Raw genomic sequence first — 20,424 nt, 5'->3', positions numbered from 1 at the left:
AAGGAGTTCAGTTTTGGAGAGATTTAGCTTAAGGTAGTGAAAGGACATCCAAGATGAGATGTGAGAAAGACAGTTAGTGACACGGGTTAGTAAGGAAGGAGGTAGGTCTGGTGCAGAGAGGTAGATTTGGGTGTCATCGGCATACAAATGGTATTGAAACCCATGGGACTTTATTAAGGAATCTAGTGACGACGTGTAGATTGAAAAGAGAAGGGGCCAAGGACAGAGCCTTGAGGTACCCCAACAGAAAGTGGTAACGGGGCAGAGGATGCTCCGGAGAAGGCTACACTAAATGTACGGTTAGTCAGATAGGAAGAGAACCACAAGAGAGCTGTGTCACAGATGCCGAAGGATTGGAGGGTTTGGAGCAGAAGAGGGTGGTCAACAGTGTCAAAGGCTGCAGACAGGTCAAGGAGGATAAGCAGAGAGAAGTGGCCTTTGGATTTTGCTGTAAGTTGGTCATTGGTAACCTTGACAATTGCTGTCTCTGTAGAGTGATGGGAACGAAATCCAGATTGCAGTGGGTCAAGAAGAGAGTTTAGTGTAAGGAAATGGGATAGATGTGCGTAAACTAGCTTTTCGAGGAGATTTGAGGCAAGAGGGAGTAGGGAAATAGGGCGGTAATTGGAAGGGGAGGTTGGATCGAGGGAAGGTTTTTTGAGGATAGGTGTGACCAGTGCATGTTTTAGAGATGAGGGAAATATACCAGTGCTGAGGGAGAGTTTGAAAATGTGTGTGAGTATGGGGGTGAGGGTAGAAGAGAGGGAGGGGAGTAGCTGTGAGGGGATGGGGTCGAGGGGAAAGGTAGTGAGGTGGGAGGACAGTATAAGGGCAGAAACTTCATCCTCGTTAACAGGGGCAAAAGAGCTGCATTTTTGGATGTTTTGGGTGATCGTGAGCTTTTGAGGGGGTGGGAGATTGGAAGTATGTTGAGAGCTGATTTCACTTCTGAGGGAGTCAATTTTGTTGTTGAAGTGGCTGGCAAAATCTTGAGCTGAGAGAGAGGTTGTGTTAGGAGGTGGGGGTGGGCGGAGAAGAGTGTTGAACGTGGAGAACAGATGTTTAGGGTTAGAGGAAGAGTAGAGATAAGATTAGAAAAATATTGTTGCTTATAAAGATTAAGGGCAGAATAGTAGGAGTTCAGGATGAACTTGTAGTGAAGAAAGTCAGCTGAGATTTCCTCCAATGTCGCTCAGCAGTACGGGAGCATCTGCGTAGGTATTGTGTCAGAGGAGTATGCCAGGGCTGAGAGTGTGGTTTCTGAGCTAAGGTTGGAGGGGCCAGAGTGTCAATGACCGATGTAAGGGTGGAATTATACTGGCAGATAGATTGTCAGGGCAGGAAAAGGAGGTGATGGATGAGAGGAGAGGTTTGAGAGAGCTAGCGAGCTGATGCAGATCTAGTGACTTAGTGCTTCTGTGAAGTTTGGTGTGAGGGGTAGAGGGAGGGGGAGTTGTAGGTAGGGAAGTGATGTTGAAAGTTAGGAGATGATGGTCAGAGAGAGGAAAAGTGGAGTTTGTTAAATTTGAAAGAGTGCATCGATAGGTGAAAGTCAGATCAAGGGAATGACCATCTTTGTGAGTGGGAGAGTCAGTCCATTGTGACTAGTATTAAATGTATTAGACATTGTTTCTTTTGGTTAATTCTTGCAATTGAAATAGCCATTATTGCTCATTTGTAACCACCACCCATAATGACAAAAAATGGTTTTGTGTTTAGATAGGCTCAGGCTATTTGAATGTACATGTTCTTGAGAACAATGGGTTGTGGATTCAAAAAGCAAAACCATCTATTTCCAATACATAAATAATTCTAAAGGAGCAATTTCCCAAACATTTTATATTCTGCAACCAGTATAAGATGTCATTGTAAGCACATTTATGGGAATTAAGGTTACAGTGCAGTATCTGTTTAAACATATGATTTACAGTGCTCTCAGGAGCTGCAATGCATTAAGCAGCATATGGCCAATGAGGTGGCAGTCGCAAGTAGATATCAATCACTGGACTGACTGCTAATAAGCACTAAGATCAGAATTTCAGTTAGAGGTTCACGGTAAATTTTTGAAATATTAAAATCAATTAAACATTGTTATAATACAGTTGTTAACTACAGCATTTCATTTCTTAAAAAAATCTGGTGACAGTGACCCTTTGTGCAAAATGTTAATATTAAACATAAATTGAAAAATAAAAAATTGTGAACACGCTCTTAAAAATTTTTTGGGAAAAATATATGAATGATCTTATTACCAACAAATGGTTCAGTACCAAATAGTGACTAACACTAGGTAGTTAAATTCTTAAAAAAATTGTAAAACAATCACAAATGCAGTCAACCAGAAGTTGCAGAAAGAAAAACAAAAAAACACAATAGAAGAAAGCCAATTCAAAATTATGTTATAAAATTAATTTTGGAGATTCCTAACACTTCATTAGCAAAAGCAATGTTTTCTGCAGGGGTTAAATGTAGGGTATTATATATTATACTGTATATAAAAGTTAGGATTACTGTAGCTTCATACAATGTGAGCTCACTTGTTTTAAACACTTTGTCTCAGCAGTGTAATGTGAAGAATCATGCCCTATAAAATTAATAAGGCAGAAATAAAACAATGTAATGTGCATGCATATTATTTATTTAGCCTTCTTTTGCAATAATATAGCTCTGAAATTGAACTTTTTCATACTCCTAGAGAGGTTGGATCGCTTCTGTCATATGTAAGTATGGTGAAATTTATCTAACTCTGCAACATTCAATGCTGCTTAGATCAGAGCACAAGGTGATTGGCACCTGTCTCTAATTGGTCGAACCAACGGCGGTCACAAACATGATTTCTTTTAGTCTTTACAAGGGATGTATCCCTGAACTGCACTTGATTTGCAAAACCTGGTAACTTGTACTAAGCAAATTACAGCACTAACTCTCTACTGTACAGTTAACCCCTTCAATGGTGTGTGCCAAATAATGTTCTATTCTGATGAAATAATCCCTATATTTCAGCAACAAAGCAGAAAAAAAGAGGCTTGACTTTCTGCAAATAACAGGAGTGGAAACTCTGACCTCATCAAAAAATTGCTGAGTCTTCCGCAGAATAAATTTTAACTCTGTCAGCTCCAGAAAATTCCTTTTCAATGCCTCCTGGTTTGTGTTAATCTCCTTCAGCTCATTTTCTATCTTCTCAAAATTTGCCTATTGGGAACCGAAAGGTAATCAGATTAGAGTTTCCATGAGGAAATAAACATAACATTTGTAAAGGATATTAAAGGGACAGTCTAGTCAAAGTTAAACTTTCATGATTCAGACATGTCATTTTAAACAACTTTCCAATTTACTTTTATCATCAAATATGCTTTGTTCTCTTTGTTCTAAGTATTCTTAGTTGAAAGCTAGACCAAGGTAGGCTCATATGCTAATTTCTAAACCCTTGAAGGCTGCCTCTTATCTGAATGCATTTGACAGTTTTTCACAACTAGAGGGCGTTCATGTGTACCATATGGATAACATTATGCTCACTCCCGTGGAGTTACTTATGAGAGGGTACAAGGGTAAAAGAACTGCAATAAGGGGGCAACCTGCAGAGGTAAAAAGTATATTAATATAACCATGTTGGTTATGCAAAACTGAGGAATGGGTAAATAAAGGGATTATCTATCCTTTTAAACAATAAAAATTATGTAGTAGACTGTCCCTTTAAAGAAACAACATAAAGGTAAATGGCACTGCACATTCAAAACAATATTTCATCATTCATATCAAGTAAACTTTCAACTATAAAATAAATATTAAACATACACTTTTTTCTACTATACCCTTTCCTCGGAAAGCAGCCGTATAATAATATAACACAAACATATTTAATAAACATTACTGCTCAAATTAAACAGACTGCTCTCCTCTTGGCTGTGCAGAGTCTTAATATCACAAGCTAGGATATCAGAAGACCCATCATGCCTTGCAGGAAACTACATTTGTTTGATAAATCTTGTGGAGCAGCTAACATATAGGTGTTTCTGCATACACTCATATTAAGTCTTTGGTATGACAGCACTATTTACACCTGTCTGCACTCCCAAATTTGCCTGAGGAAGATATATGAGGCACAAATCTGTAAGTGCAGGTAAATTAATTTATAAGAAGAAAGCTATTATAATAAAATTACATTAAGTGATATTGATTGTTAACCTTTAACATTGTTAAGGTTGAAGCTATTAAAGGGACATGTTACCAATATGCTAAATCACTTGAAAATAGCCATTGAGTATTTCTGTAAAAAAAAAAGAAGATAAATTATCTTAAAGGGCCATAATACCCAAATGTTTAAACACTTGAAAGTGGTGCAGTATAGCTGTAAAAAGCGGACTAGAAAATATCACCTGAACATCTCTATGTAAAAAAGAAAGATATTTTACCTCAAAAGTTTCTCAGTAGCCACATCCCATTGTAAAGGACTTCTAAGCAACAAATCAGTATGTCTGTCCCAGGACAGCGGAAGGAGCGAGCTTACGTGCACACTCATCTTATTTCCCTATTCAGTGTAAGGAAGTTTACTATGAAATCTCATGAGATCACAGTAAGAGAGTTCATGACCTCAGCACTGCTGATGCTGATTGGCTGCTGTTCATTTCTTCATTTTTTTTTTTTTTTTTTACCTGCAGCTGGGCTGCAGCTGAGTATAACTTTTACACAGAACTTACTCTGCTGAGCTGAGGAGATTGTGAGGTAAAATATCTTCCTTTTTTACATAGAGATGCTCAGGTGATATTTTCCCGTCAGCTTTTTACAGTTATACTGCATCAGTTTCAAGCAATTTAGCATATGAGTATTTTGTCCCTTTAAATGCTCTGTGAGCAGTTATACTTCAACTGCATGATGGGAAAAAAAAAAAAAAGCATCATCAGTGCCACCTTTCCGTTGTGCTTTATTATGATCTTGTGGGATTTCACCATAATCTCACAAGATTTCATAAAAAAATAAAGTGACTGTGTCTACCAGATGCACACTCCCTTGCTAATCCTGGGACTAGCATCTTAATTGGCTGCTTAAAGTCCCTTTACAATAGAATGTGGCTACTGGGGAAATTTTGAGGTAAAAAATTGAGATGTTTATGTGTCATTTTACAGGTATTTTTTGTTTGTTTTTTTTTAAACAGATATGCCGCTTCACTTTCAAGTGATTCTTCATTTGGGTAACATATCAATTTAAACATGTACAAGTGTGTTAAATAACCTGTTTTTTAAAGCATGTCCAGACGGTCAAAAACCTTGGTATTCCATGTTTATTTTTAATTCATTTTTGTGTATACGATTTTTACTACAACATTATTTTAATATCTTTTACTGCTAACTTTTTAAATTCAGAATATTACCTCAGTGAAACAATTTTATTAGAAATCACAAACTTAACTCATATGTAATGATTGATGGAGTAAGATCCTGCCCAGTAGAAGCCCAACAGCAAGATAAAGACTAAAGTGGTTTATTGACTGACTGTTTCCTTTTTCAGGAAGAAAAGAGACACACTGAACCAATGATAAAGCTAGAAAACAAACAAAATTATGCTTACCTGATAAAGGTATTTATTTCCGAATATGGTGAGTCCACGGCTTGAGTAATTACTGTTGGGAATATCAATCCTGGCCAGGAGGAGGAGGCAAAGAGCACCACAGTTAAACTGCTAAGTATCACTCCCTTACCCACAACCCCCAGTCATTCGACCAAAGTGAAATGTAGAAAAAGGAGTAACACAAGGTGTAGAGGGGCCTGAGGTTATAGTCAAAAGAACAACCATCTTAAAATAAAGGGTGGGGCCGTGGACTCACCATATCTGGTAATAAATAAATTTATCAATTAAGCATAAATTTTGTTTTTCTTTCCTAAGATTTGGTGAGTCCACGGCTTGAGTAATTACTGTTGGGAACCAATACCCAAGCTAGAGGACACGGATAAATAGGGAGGGACAAGACAGGAAGTCATAAACAGAAGGCACCACCGCTTGAAGAACCTGTCTCCCAAAAGAAGCCTCAGCAAAAGTATCAAATTTGGAAAAAGTATGTAGAGAAGACCAAATTGCAGCCTTGCAAATTTGTTCCACAGAAGCTTCATTTTTGAAAGCCCAAGAAGAGGAACAGCTCTTGTGGAATGAGGTGTAATTCTCTCAGGAGGCTGCTGTCCAGCAGTCTAATAAGCCAAACAAATTATACTTTGTTACCAAAAAGAAAGAGTAGTATCAGTAGCTTTCTGACCTTTACGTTTCCCAGAGAAACAGACAAAGAGTGCAGAGGACTGGCAAAAATCCTTAGTCGTCTGTAAGTAGAATTTAAGAGCACGTACAACATCCAAATTGTGTAACAAACGTTCTTTGGAAGGAGGAGGATTAGGACACAGAAAGGGAAAACCAATTTCCTGATTGATATTTCTATTACAAACAACCTTAGGAAGGAAACCTAACTTAGTACGAAGAACCGCCTTATCGGCATGAAAAATAAGATAAGGGGAATCACACTGCAGAGCCGAGAGTTCCAAGACTCTTCGAGCAGAAGAGATAGCAACAAGAAACAAAACCTTTCAAGATAACAACTTAATGTCTATGGAACGCAACGGCTCAAACGGAGCCAACTGTAAAACTTTAAGAATAAGGTTAAGGCTCCAAGGAAAAGACTTAAAGACAGGCCTGATTTTGACCAAGGCCTGACAAAAAGATTGCACATCTGTCAAACGTTTATGTAGTAAAACTAATAAAGCAGAAATCTGACCCTTCAGGGTACTGACTGACAATCCCTTCTCCACGCCTTCCTGAAGAAAAACATAATTTATGTAAGAACTTACCTGATAAATGAATTTCTTTCATATTGGCAAGAGTCCATGAGCTAGTGACGTATGGGATAAACAATCCTACCAGGAGGGGCAAAGTTTCCCAAACCTCAAATTGCCTATAAATACACCCCTCACCACATCCACAATTCAGTTTAACGAATAGCGGGGTGAAAAAATAAGGAGTAAAAAAGCATACAAAAAGTACTGGAAATAAAATTGTGCTTTTTATACAAAAATATTAACCGCCATTAAAAGGGTGGGCCTCATGGACCCTTGCCAATATGAAAGAAATGAATTTATCAAGTAAGTTCTTACATAAATTATGTTTTCTTTCATGTAATTGGCAAGAGTCCACGAGCTAGTGACGTATGGGATAGAAAAACCCAAGATGTGGGAGACCACAGAAGAGTCACTAGAAAGGGAGGGATAAAATAAAAACAGCTATTTCCGCTGAAAAAAAATAAATCCACAAAAAAATAAGTCTCTCTCATAAATTTCAAGAAAAAAACTTAAATCATAAGCAGAAGAATCAAACAGACAGCTGAAGAACTTTCTTACCAAAGACTGCTTCAGAAGAAGCAAATACATCAAAATGGTAAAATTTAGTAAATGTATGCAAATAAGACCAAGTTGCCGCTTGGCAAATCTGATCAACTGAAGCTTCATTCTTAAAAGACCAAGAAGTGGCAACTGATCTAGTAGAATGAGCTGTAATTCTCTGAGGCAGAGACTGTCCTGCCTCCAAATAAGCCTTGTGAATCAAAAGCTTTAACCAAGATGCCAAAGAAATGGCAGATGCTTTCTGACCTTTCATAGGAACAGAAAAAACAAAAAATATACTAGAAGTCTTCCTGAAATCTTTAGTAGTTTTGACATAATATTTCAAAGCTCTTACAACATCCAAAGAATGTAAAAATCTTTCAAGAGTATTTTTGGGATTAGGACACAAGGAAGGAACAACAATTTCTCTACTAGTGTTGATAGAATTCCCAACCTTAGGAAGAAATTTAAACAAAGTCAGCAAAACAGCCTTATCCTGATGGAAAATCAGAAAAGGAGGAGACTCACAAGAGAGAGCAGACAATTCAGCTGAAGAGATAGCCAAAAGAAACAACACTTTCCAAGAAAATGCATTGGCTCAAAAGGAGGAGCCTGCAAAGCCTTCAAAACCAAATTAAGACTCCAAGTAGGAGAGATTGATTTAACAACAGGCTTGATATGAACCAAAGCCTGAACAAAACAGTGAATATCAGGAAGTTTAGCAATCTTTCTATGAAATAAAACAGAAAGAGTAGAGATTTGTCCCTTCAAGGTACTTGCAGACAAACCTTTATCCAAGCCATCCTTAAGAAACTGCAAAATTCTAGGAATCCTAAAAGAATACCAAGAGAATTTATGAGAAAAACACCATGAAATATAGGTTTTCCAAACCCGATAATAAATCTTCCTTGAAACAGACTTACGAGCCTGTAGCATAGTATTAATCACTGAGTCAGAGAAACCTCTATGACTAAGTACTAAGCGTTCAATTTCCATACCCTCAAATTTAGCGATTTGAGATCCTGATGAAAAAACGGCCCTTGAGACAGAAAGTCTGGCCTTAAAGGAAGTGGCCAAGGTTGGCAACTGGACAAGATCCGCATACCAAAACCATTGAGGCCATGCTGGTGATATCAGAAACACATGCAATTGTTCCAATATGATCTTGGAGAGGTTGGTAAAACCAAGGAACTGCTAACGCATCCACCATCTTCGTCTGAGGATCCCTGGATATGGAAAGGTACCTGGGAAGCATCTTGTTTAGATGGGAAGCCATCAGATCTATTTCAGGGAGATCCCACATCTGTACAATTTGACAAAATACATCTGGATGGAGAGACCACTCCCCTGGATGTAAATACTGACAACCGAGATAATCCGCTTCCCAATAGTCAACACCTGGGATATGTATCGCAGAAATTAGACAGGAGTTGGATTCCGCCCAAGAAAGTATCCAAGATACTTATTTTAATCACTAAAGGACTGCGAGTCCCCCCTTGATGATTGACATATGCCTCAGTTTTGATATTGTCTGTCTGAAAAAGAATGAATTATTCTCTCTTTGATAGAGGCCAAGCCTGAAGAGCCCTGAAAACAGCGCGGAGTTCTAAAATATTGATTGGTAACCTCGCCTCTTGAGGATTCCAAACTCCTTGTGCTGTCAGAGACCCCCAGACAGCTCCCAAACCTGTGAGACATGCATCTGTTGAAATCACAGTCCAGGAAGAACGAACAAAATAGGCCCCTCGAAGAATCCGATGATGGTCCAACCACCAGGACAGAGAGAGTTGAATGTTGGGATTTAAGTATATCAACTGTGATATCCGAGTATAATCCCTGCACCATTGATTCAGCATGCAAAGCTGCAGAGGTCTCATATGAATACGAGCAATGAGGATTGCATCCGATGCTGCAGTCATGAGACCTAAAACTTCCATGCACATAGCCACTGAAGGGAATGATCGAGACTGAAGGTTTCAACAGGCAGGAACCAATTTCATTTGTCTCTTGCATGTTAAAGACAAAGTCATGGACACTGAATCTATCTGGAAACCTAAAAAGGTGACCCTTGTCTGAGGAATCAAGGAACTCTTTGGTAAATTGATCCTCCAACCATGTCTTTGAAGAAGCAACCCCAGTTGATTTGTGTGAGATATCGTCCAAATAAGGAAACACCAGAATACCCTGCTCTCTGATTACAGATAAAAGGGCACGGGAACCTTTGAAAGATTCTTGGAGCTGTTGCTAGGCCAAATGGAAGAGCAACAAATTAGTAATGCTTGTCTAGAAAAGAGAATCTCAGAAACCGATAGTGGTCTGGATGAATCGGAATGTGAAGATACGCATCCTGTAAGTCTATTGAGGACATGTAATGACCTTGCTAAACAAAAGGCAGAATAGTCCTTATAGTCACAATCTTGAAAGTTAGGACCCTTACAAATTGATTCCAAAACTTCAGATCCAGAACTGGTCTTAAAGAATTTTCCCTCTTCGGGACAATGAATAGATTTGAATAAAAACCCAGACTCTGTTCCAGAATTGGAACTGGTACAATTGCTCTAGATCTGAAACACACTTCAGAAAAGCCTGAGATTTCACAGGATTTTTTGGAACGTGAGAGAGAAAAAAATCTTCTCACAGGAGATCCTATTCTGAAACCTATTCGATACCCCTGAGAGACAATATTCTCAATCCAATGATTCTGAATAGAACCTGCCCAAACGTCTTGAAATAATTTCAATCTGCCCCCCACCAGCAGAACTGGATCGAGGGCTGCACCTTCATGCAGTCTTGGGGGCTGGCTTTGGTTTCTTATAAGGCTTGGATTTATTCCAACTCGAGGATGGCTTCCAATTGGAGCCAGAGTTTTTAGGGGAAGGAGTGGTTTTCTGGTCTCTATTCTGACCAAGGAACCAAACCGATTAGAAGCTTTTGATTTGCCCCTAGACTTTTTATCTTAAGGCAAAAAAAACTTCCTTCCCCCCAGTAATAGTGGAAATAATAGAATCCAACTGGGAACCAAACAAATTATTACCCTGGAATGATAGAGATAGTAACCTAGATTTAGATACCATGTCAGCAGTCCATGATTTGATCCATAAAGCTCTTCTAGCTACAATAGCCAAAGACATAGATTTAACATTAATCTTGATGATATAAAAAATAGCATTACAGATAAAATTAGTATGTTGAAGCAAACGAACAATGCTATGTAAATCAGTCTTTTTCCCGTTGTGCTAACCTATCTAACCAAAAAGTTGATGCAGCCGCAACATCAGCCATAGAAATGGCAGGTCTGAGAATATAGCCAGAATGCAAATACGCTTTCCTTAGATAAGATTCAATCTTCCTAGCTAAAGGATACTTAAAAGAAGTACTATCTTCCATAGGAATAGTAGTACTTTAGCAAGAGCAGAAGTAGCACCATCAACCTTAGGGACTTTTTCCCAAAACTCTAATTTAGCCACTGGCAAAGGATACAACTCTTTAAACCTTGAAGAAGGAACAAAATTAGTACCAGGCTTAGACCATTCCTTAACAACCAAATAAGAAATAGCATCAGGAACAGGAAAAACCTCAGGAGTAGTCACAGGAGGTTTATAGACAGAATTTAAACAATTACTGGATTTATTATCAAGAGGACCAGACTCCTCAATATCCAAAGTTATCAACACTTCTTTTAACAAAGAACGAATATACTCAATCTTAAATAGATAAGATGATTCTGAGTCAGAGAGATCCTCATCAGAAGAGGATATATCAGTATGTTGTTGGTCATTACAAATTTCATCAGTTTTATGAGAAGTTTTATAAGACCTTTTACGTTTATTTGAAGGCGGTATAGAAGCCATAGCCTTCTGTATCGCATCAGCAATATCATTTTTCATATCAACAAGGATATCATGCATTTTAGATGTTGAAGGAATAACAGATACTGTACTGGCACTAATAGAAACCTTTTCTGCATGCAAAAGCTTATCATGACTGCACACACTACAGCTGGACATTTAATCTCCACTAGCTTACAACAGATACACTTAGCTTTGGTAGAACTGTGTTCAGGCAGCATGGTTCCTACAACAGCTTCTAAAACAGGATCAGATTCAGACATCTTGTAAAATGTAAAAAAGAAAAAATAACATTTAAATAGAAAGGCAAGGAGCCTATAGGAAGTGAGGTAAAATAAAACTACATTTTTTGGCACCAAGTATGACGCACAACGCAAAAAGAAGTTGAGATTTTTTTGGGCGCCAACAAACATCCGGAAATGACGCAACTCCAGTCAAATACAATTTTGCGCAAAACAACCAAGCATCAACTAAGACACAGGAAATGACGAACTTGCAAATGACGCAATAAATAACAGCATTTTGTGCCCTTGCGAGCCTAATTTGCCCGCAAGTTTTTCAAAGAAAAAAAACAGTTAAATTGAAAAAGAGACTATAATCCAGGTAAGACAAACTTCCTAAAACATGATTCCCATAACGAAACTGCCAGACTGCAAAGGGAAATACACATAGACTTGATCCATGGCAAATATAAGTAAAATACATATATTTAAAACTTTATACATAAAGCGCCAAACTATAGCTGAGAGTGTCTTAAATAATGATACATACTTACCGAAAGACACCCATCCACATATAGCAGATAGCCGAACCAGTATTGAAAGCTATCAGCAGAGGTAATGGTATATAAGAGTATATCGTCGATCTGAAAAGGGAGGTAGGAGATGAATCCCTACGACCAATAACAGAGAACCCTTGAAAAGATTTCCCAAGAGGGAAACCATAAAATCAAATAGGCGATACTCTCTTCACATCCCACTGACAAACACTGTACTCTGAGAGGAATTGGGCTTCAAAATGCTGAGAAGCGCATATCAACATAGAATCTTAGCACAAACTTACTTCACCACCTCCATAGGAGGCAAAGTTTGTAAAACTGAATTGTAGGTGTGGTGAGGGGTGAATTTATAGGCATTTTGAGGTTTGGGAAACTTTGCCCCTCATGGTAGGATTGTATATCCCATACGTCACTAGCTCATGGACTCTTGCCAATTACATGAATGAAAGAAAGATAAAATTCTAGGAATTCTAAGTCTACTCCCAGAGTAGCCCTTGGAATCACACCAATAAAGATATTTATGCCATATCTTATGGTAAATCTTTTTTTTTGTTTTAAATGCTTTATTGTGAATAACATAAAAAGATATAACATACTTCTCTACCAATCAATCCGTGTTGCAACACGGTGATCAGTGCTTAACTGACTCATACAAATTTTGGGCATAAAACGTATCAGTTCTATCAATTCTTGTATTCTGATGTGTGGAAAGTCAATTAAATCAATAGGTAAACATCTAGACGGACTTATACATATATATACAAGGCAAAAAGTTATCTTCAGTAGTATAAGACAGTGAGCTGCTTTGCGTGTTGCAGTGCATCGAGGGCAGACATGCCCCCTTATGGTAAATCTTTCTAGTAACAGGCTTGCTAACCTAAATCATGGTCTCAATGACCGACTCAGAAAAACCACGCTTAGACAGAATTAAGCATTCAATCTCCAAGTAGTCAGCTTCAGAGAAACGAGATCTGGATGAAGGAAGGGACCCTGAATCAGGAGGTCCTTCCTCAGAGGTAGCCTCCAAGGTGGGAGAGATGACATCTCCACTAGGTCTGCAAACCAGATCCTGCGAGGCCACGCAGGGGCTATTAGAATCACTGATGCCCTCTCCTGTTTGATACGAGCAATGACTCGTGGAAGGAGAGCAAACAGAGGAAACAGGTGTGCCAACCTGAAAACTGAAGGAACCGCCAGAGCATCTATTAGAACGGCCTGCAGATCTCTTGACCTTGAACCGTACCTTGGAATCTTGGCGTTCTGATGGGACGCCATTCGATCTAACTCCGGCACCCCCCATTTGAAGACTAAACTGGAAAAAACCTCCGGATGGAGTTCCCACTCTCCGGCATGAAAAGTCTGTCTGTTTAGAAAATCCGCTTCCCAGTTGTCTACTCCTGGAATGTGGATGGCAGATAGACAGCAATTGTGGGTCTCTGCCCACTGAAAAATCCTAGTAACCTCCTTCATGGCTAAGGAACTCCAAGTTCCTCCCTGGTGATTGATAAAAAACCACAGAGGTTATGTTGTCTAACTTAAACCTGATAAACTGGGCTGAGGAAAACTGAGGGAGGTTCAGACTACTCCCCAGCACCGCAGGCTGGCGTCCGTGGTCACGATCACCAAGGAAGGTCTCCGAAAGCATGTGCCCTGAGACAGATGTTCCTGAGAAATCCACCACGGGAGAGAATCCCTTGAAGACTGATCTATTCTCAGATAGATCTGCATGGTCGCCATTCCATTGTCTAAGCATGCACAACTGGAGAGCTCTCAAATGGAATCAAGCAAAAGGAATGATATCCATGGAAGCCACCATCAGACCGATTACCTCCATACATTGAGCCACTGAATGAAGAGCAGTAGCCGGAAGAGAGAGGCAAGATGAAATGATTTTGTTTTTCCTGAGCTCTGTCAGAAAAATCTTCATCAATAGAGAATCTATTATGCTCCCTAAGAACAATACTCTTGTAGCAGGGGAAAGGGAGATTTTTTTCCAGAATAACATTCCATCCGTGGGAACGAAGAAAAGACAACAATATTTCTGTGTTAGATTTTGCTTGTTGAAAAGATGGCGCCTGAACCAATATATCGTCCAGGTAGGGTGCCACAGCAATTTCACAAGAACAGCCAAAAGAGCTCCCAGAACCTTTGAAACATTCAAGGCTAGACCAAATGGAAGGGCCACAAACTGGAAATATTTGTCCAGAAAGGCAAATTTCAGGAATTTGTGATGGTCCCTGTGAATAGGAACATGAAGATAGAAGGATTTTGAAGGATAGAATTTTGAGAAACTTGTTTAGACACTTCAAGTCTAGAATGGGATGGAAAATTCCCTCTTTTTTGGGAACCACAAATAGGTTGGAGTAGAACCCAAGACCCTGTTCCTGCACTGGAACTGGAACTATCAGGGAGGAAAGATGTTCTATACATTTCAAGAACGCCTCTCTCTTTATCTGGTCTGCAGATAATCTTGAGAAAAGGAATCAGCCTCTGAGAGGAAAAGTCTTGAATTCCAATTTGTAACCCTGGGATACTATATCTAAAGTCCAGGGATCTGGGATATCTCATATCCAAGCTTTAGAGAACTGAGAAAGGCTGCCCCCACCTGATCTGATCCCGGATCGGGGGCAAACCCTTCATGCAGATTTGGAATCAGCTGCTAGTTTCTTTAATTGTTTCCCCTTGTTCCAAGACTAATTGGGTTTCCAAGAAGACTTGGATTGTTCCTGCTTGGAAGAAGGGGAAGGCTTTCCTCTGAAGTTACAAAAGGAACGAAAATTACTCTGAAGTCCTATTAGGCCTATTCTTATCTTGAGATAGAAAATACCCTTTTCCACCTGTAATATCTGAGATAATTTCTGCCAAACCAGGTCCAAACAAGGTTTTGCTCTTGTAAGGAATCTTGACTTTAGAGGAAACATCCGCAGATCAGGATTTCAACCTTAACGCCCTGCGGGCTAGGACAGCGAAACTAGAAGTTTTAGCTCCTAGTCTAACAACCTATAAAATGGCATCTGCAATAAAGGAATTGGTCAACCTAAGAGCTTTAATCCTATCCTGCATTTCATCCAAGAAAGTCTCTACTTGAAGAGAATCAGACCAGGCATCGAACCAATAAGATGCCACACTAGTCACGGTGGCAATACACATTGCAGGTTGCCATTGGAGATACTTGATGAACATAAATCTTTTTCAAATAAGCCTCCAGTTTCTTGTCCATCGGATCCTTAAAAGAGCAGCTATCCTCAATAGGAATAGTGGTTCTCTTAACCAGAGTGAAACTTTGGGTACAGTATAAGGGTCTTTAATGGAGTCCTCGACAGGAAACATTTTATTAAAAATGGGAGATGGGGAAAAAGACACCCCTGGTTCCTGTGAGATAATCTCCCTAACATGGTCCGGCACAGGAAAAACCTCAGAAGTGGAAGGTTCATCAAAGAAACTATTAAGTTTACTAGATTTCTTAGGAGAGATAACGACAAAGGTATCGGAGTCATCTAAATTAGCCAAAACCTCCTTTAACAATACACAAAGGAGTTCAGCTTAAATTTGAATGATACCACCTCAGTCTCAGAAGAAGGAATTATACTGTCCGAATTGAGATTTCACCCTCAGAAAGTCCCAATGTATCTTCCTCATCAGACTTATGAGAAAGGGCAACTTGGGAAGCAGAACTGAGGACAGGCACCTTACTTTCTGAATTTCTAGATTTCCTCTTGTATTTTCCCTGTAATCTGGGAATGGCAGCTAATGCCGCAGATACCGCTGAAGATACCTGGGCAGCAATTTCTGCTTTAAAATAAACTCCACTAGGAGTTATAGAGGAACCGCAAGGCACTGCATGTGACGCCATGGAGGCTTGGGACATAGCAGGAGAAAGCTGAAGTATTATTTTAATAGCATCATCCTGAGACACATTAGGCTCAAAAATGTTACCTTTATTTTGCAAGGTTTTCTTAACACACAAAGAACAAAATTGCATAGGAGCTGCAATTTGTGCATCTAAACATAATAAGCACGAATTCATAAGAGCAGGCTCTTGCTCCGTATCAGACATGTTGTGAAATAGTAAATAAACATGTACAGATAAGTTTCAAAGATTTTAATATTCAATTAAAATAAGCTAAGGAAAAAATATACTTAAAATTTTATCCAAAATTAGGATTGATCCCAAGCTAAAATGATGTGAGAAAAGTTAAGAAAAAACATTTGATAAACATCAAATAAACTTCTAAAATACCCCCTCAGGCAACCCCACACCTCAATTACTGAGGTGCCTTACCGCTACCAATTAAGACCGGATCACCCAGAAATGGAGAAAAACAACTTGTTCCTCAGAAACGTTATGAAGTAAAGCCGGTCATGTGACTGCAACTGCCGAGCTCAAATTACTGCTGTAACACAGAGAGGCACTAAAAATAGCTTCCTGGTACCAGAAATAACCGGTTTTTCAAACCGGACAGTTTAAAATGTTGCATAGTTTTATTTTAACGTAAAGGGGAAATGAATAAGCTGCTGAAATAGAAAATTCAGCCTTACTTTCAGTTTAAACTTGAATTGTTTTATCAAGTAAATATGTGTCAGAAAATAAAGCCTAAGAAAAAAAATGTTACCCTTTCTTTTTAAAAGAGTTTAAATGTTAGTCTCACACATGCTACAGTGCCTGCTTTATGCCCCAGTGTAACCCATACAACAGGATTATCTATGTCTCAATAAAAAAAGCAGTATCTTTTAATTTGTTAAGTGCATGGTCTCCCCAACTGGAAGAAAAAGCCCTTACCTGCTCCGCTGTCCGGCATGTAGACAATTACAAGGTATAAGAAGACACAGTTCTTCACAGAGACCATTGAAAAAGAAAGAACAGAGTAGCCAAGTCTGGCTTTCTAAACTAGGGCAGCAATTGTTAGGAAAACGCAGTAAGTACCTCTTTACAAGTTCCTAACTGCTTTAAAGCCACCACTACCCGACTGCAAGGAATGATGTGGAATACGGCTATACCCCAAAACTTGCTTGTAGATGAAATCTAAATTTTTCTTCAGACACCTAAACTTCACCATCTCCATGCACCAAAGGCAAAGAGAATGACTGGGGTTGTGGGTAAGGGAGTGATACTTAGCAGTTTAACTGTGGTGCTCTTTGCCTCCTCCTGCTGGCCAGGAGTGATATTCCCAACAGTAATTACTTAAGCCGTGGACTCACCATATCTTAGGAAAGAAATCTTTGCTTGTGCAAGATGCAGTCTCTATAGGCTTACTATGTTTTGCACAGGAAACACCATTTATTATATCAGTCTGGCCTGCCCAGCAAGTAAATACTAGACAATGCTCCTCAGAACAAGTGTGAACAACCAAAGTACTCTTCAGCCTCTCTGGACCTCATTAACGAGGTGAAGTTGTATCCCTTTAGGTATGTGAGTAAGGAGTCCATGTCTGGTTTCCCCCACTTACTCTTATGGTTACTACAACCAGAGACACGCTTCCTACTCTTTCACTTTGTTTCCCACTATTGAGACACTAAACAGCATCTGGGCTGTCTGAAGGAATTGAATAACATTTCTTTAAAGTGGTGGTAAACTCTACTCTAACGTTCTGAATTGTTCTCCAATCAGTGCTCTAGCTACAACAAAAGGGAACCAAAGGGGAGAGGCTCACATAAAAATGTACTTTTGCATTGGGCGGCGAAGCGTGCGGTATTTGAGTTTCAGTACTACATAAAAAAGCAAGTTATAGCACATCTTCATTACAACGGAGGAATTAAAAGCCATCTCAAATATCAGGATGGCCTAGATTTGGAGTTTGGCGGTAGCCGTGAAAACCAGCGTTAGAGGCTCCTAACGCTGGTTTTAGGCTACCTCCGGTATTTGGAGTCACTCAAAAAAGGGTCTAACGCTCACTTTTCAGCCGCAACTTTTCCATACCGCAGATCCCCTTACGTAAATTGCGTATCCTATCTTTTCAATGGGATTTTTCTAACTCCGGTATTTAGAGTCGTGTCTGAAGTGAGCGTTAGAAATCCAACGACAAAACTCCAGACGCAGAAAAAAGCCAGGAGTTAAGAGCTTTCTGGGCTAACGCCGGTTCATAAAGCTCTTAACTACTGTACTCTAAAGTACACTAACACCCATAAACTACCTATGTACCCCTAAACCGAGGTCCCCCCACATCGCCGCAACTCTATTAATTTTTTTTAACCCCTAATCTGCCGACCGCCACCTACGTTATCCTTATGTACCCCTAATCTGCTGCCCCTAACACCGCCGACCCCTATATTATATTTATTAACCCCTAATCTGCCCCCCACAACGTCGCCGCCAGCTACCTACAATAATTAACCCCTAATCTGCCGTCCGCACACCACCGCCAGCTACATTATCCCTATGTACCCCTAATCTGCTGCCCCTAACACCGCCGACCCCTATATTATATTTATTAACCCCTAATCTGCCCCCCACAACGTCGCCGCCAGCTACCTACAATAATTAACCCCTAATCTGCCGTCCGCACGCCGCCGCCAGCTACATTATCCCTATGTACCCCTAATCTGCAGCCCCTAACACCGCCGACCCCTATATTATATTTATTAACCCCTAATCTGCCCCCCACAACGTCGCCGCCAGCTACCTACAATAATTAACCCCTAATCTGCCGTCCCCACGCCGCCGCCAGCTACATTATCCCTATGTACCCCTAATCTGCTGCCCTAACATCGCCGACCCCTATATTATATTTATTAACCCCTAACCTGCCCCCCACAACGTTGCCGCCACCTACCTACAATAATTAACCCCTAATCTGCCGACCGCAAAGAGCCGCCAGCTACATTATAGCTATGTACCCCTAATCTGCTGCCCCTAACACCGCCGACCCCTATATTATATTTATTAACCCCTAACCTGCCCTCCCTAACATCGCCGACACCTAACTTCAATTATTAACCCCTATTCTGCCGACCGAATCTCGCCGCTATTCTAATAAATGTATTAACCCCTAAAGCTAAGTCTAACCCTAACACTAACACCCCCCTAAATTAAATATAATTTTAATCTAACGGAATTAATTAACTCTTATTAAATAAATTATTCCTATTTAAAGCTAAATACTTACCTGTAAAATAAATCCTAATATAGCTACAACATAAATTATAATTATATTATAGCTATTTTAGGATTAATATTTATTTTACAGGTAACTTTGTATTTATTTTAACCAGGTACAATAGCTATTAAATAGTTAAGAACTATTTAATAGCTAAAATAGTTAAAATAATTACAAATTTACCTGTAAAATAAATCCTAACCTAAGTTACAATTAAACCTAAAACTACACTATCAATAAATTAATTAAATACAATACCTACAAATAACTACAATGAAATAAACTAACTAAAGTACAAAAAATAAAAAAGAACTAAGTTACAAAAAATAAAAAAATATTTACAAACATCAGAAAAATATTACAACAATTTTAAACTAATTACACCTACTCTAAGCCCCCTAATAAAATAACAAAGCCCCCCAAAATAAAAAAAATGCCCTACCCTATTCTAAATTACTAAAGTTCAAAGCTCTTTTACCTTACCAGCCCTGAACAGGGCCCTTTGCGGGGCATGCCCCAAGAAGTTCAGCTCTTTTGCCTGTAAAAAAAAACATACAATACCCCCCCCCCCCAACATTACAACCCACCACCCACATACCCCTAATCTAACCCAAACCCCCCTTAAATAAGCCTAACACTAAGCCCCTGAAGATCATCCTACCTTGTCTTCACCATACCAGGTTCACCGATCCGTCCTGGCTCCAAAATCTTCATCCAACCCAAGCAGGGGCTGGCGATCCATCTTCCGGCGGCTGAAGAGGTCCAGAAGCGGCTCCAAAGTCTTCATCCTATCCGGGAAGAAGAGTAGATCCGGTCCGGCAACCATCATCTTCCAAGCGGCATCTTCTATCTTCATCCGATGAGGACCGGCTCCATCCTAAAGACCTCCACCGCGGACCCATCTTCATCCGGCGACGTCCAACTGAAGAATGACGGTTCCTTTAAGGGACGTCATCCAAGATGGCGTCCCTCGAATTCCGATTGGCTGATAGGATTCTATCAGCCAATCGGAATTAAGGTAGGAATATTCTGATTGGCTGATGGAATCAGCCAATCAGAATCAAGATCAATCCGATTGGCTGATCCAATCAGCCAATCAGATTGAGCTCGCATTCTATTGGCTGATCGGAACAGCCAATAGAATGCGAGCTCAATCTGATTGGCTGATTGGATCAGCCAATCAGATTGAACTTGATTCTGATTGGCTGATTCCATCAGCCAATCAGAATATTCCTACCTTAATTCCGATTGGCTGATAGAATCCTATCAGCCAATCGGAATTCGAGGGACGCCATCTTGGATGACGTCCCTTAAAGGAACCGTCATTCTTCAGTTGGACGTCGCCGGAT

At 39.7% G+C, this 20,424-nt stretch overlaps 1 protein-coding gene across 4 annotated transcripts in view; it reads right to left on the bottom strand.

Moving 5' to 3' along the window:
* ATP6V0A1 (ATPase H+ transporting V0 subunit a1) overlaps window positions 1–20,424 on the bottom strand; it is a 234,076-nt gene that overhangs the window by 167,864 nt on the left and 45,788 nt on the right. For all 4 annotated transcript variants that reach the window (XM_053699158.1, XM_053699150.1, XM_053699174.1 and 1 more), the window contains exon 5: window positions 3,064–3,192. In XM_053699158.1, the coding sequence (XP_053555133.1) occupies window positions 3,064–3,192 (129 nt within the window). The remainder of the gene's footprint in view (window positions 1–3,063; window positions 3,193–20,424) is intronic.

The sequence above is a fragment of the Bombina bombina genome, chromosome 1 (assembly GCF_027579735.1).
Source record: "Bombina bombina isolate aBomBom1 chromosome 1, aBomBom1.pri, whole genome shotgun sequence".
Lineage (NCBI taxonomy): Eukaryota > Metazoa > Chordata > Amphibia > Anura > Bombinatoridae > Bombina > Bombina bombina.
Note: the sequence above shows the minus strand (reverse complement) of the source record. Positions and strands in the feature narration are given on the sequence as shown.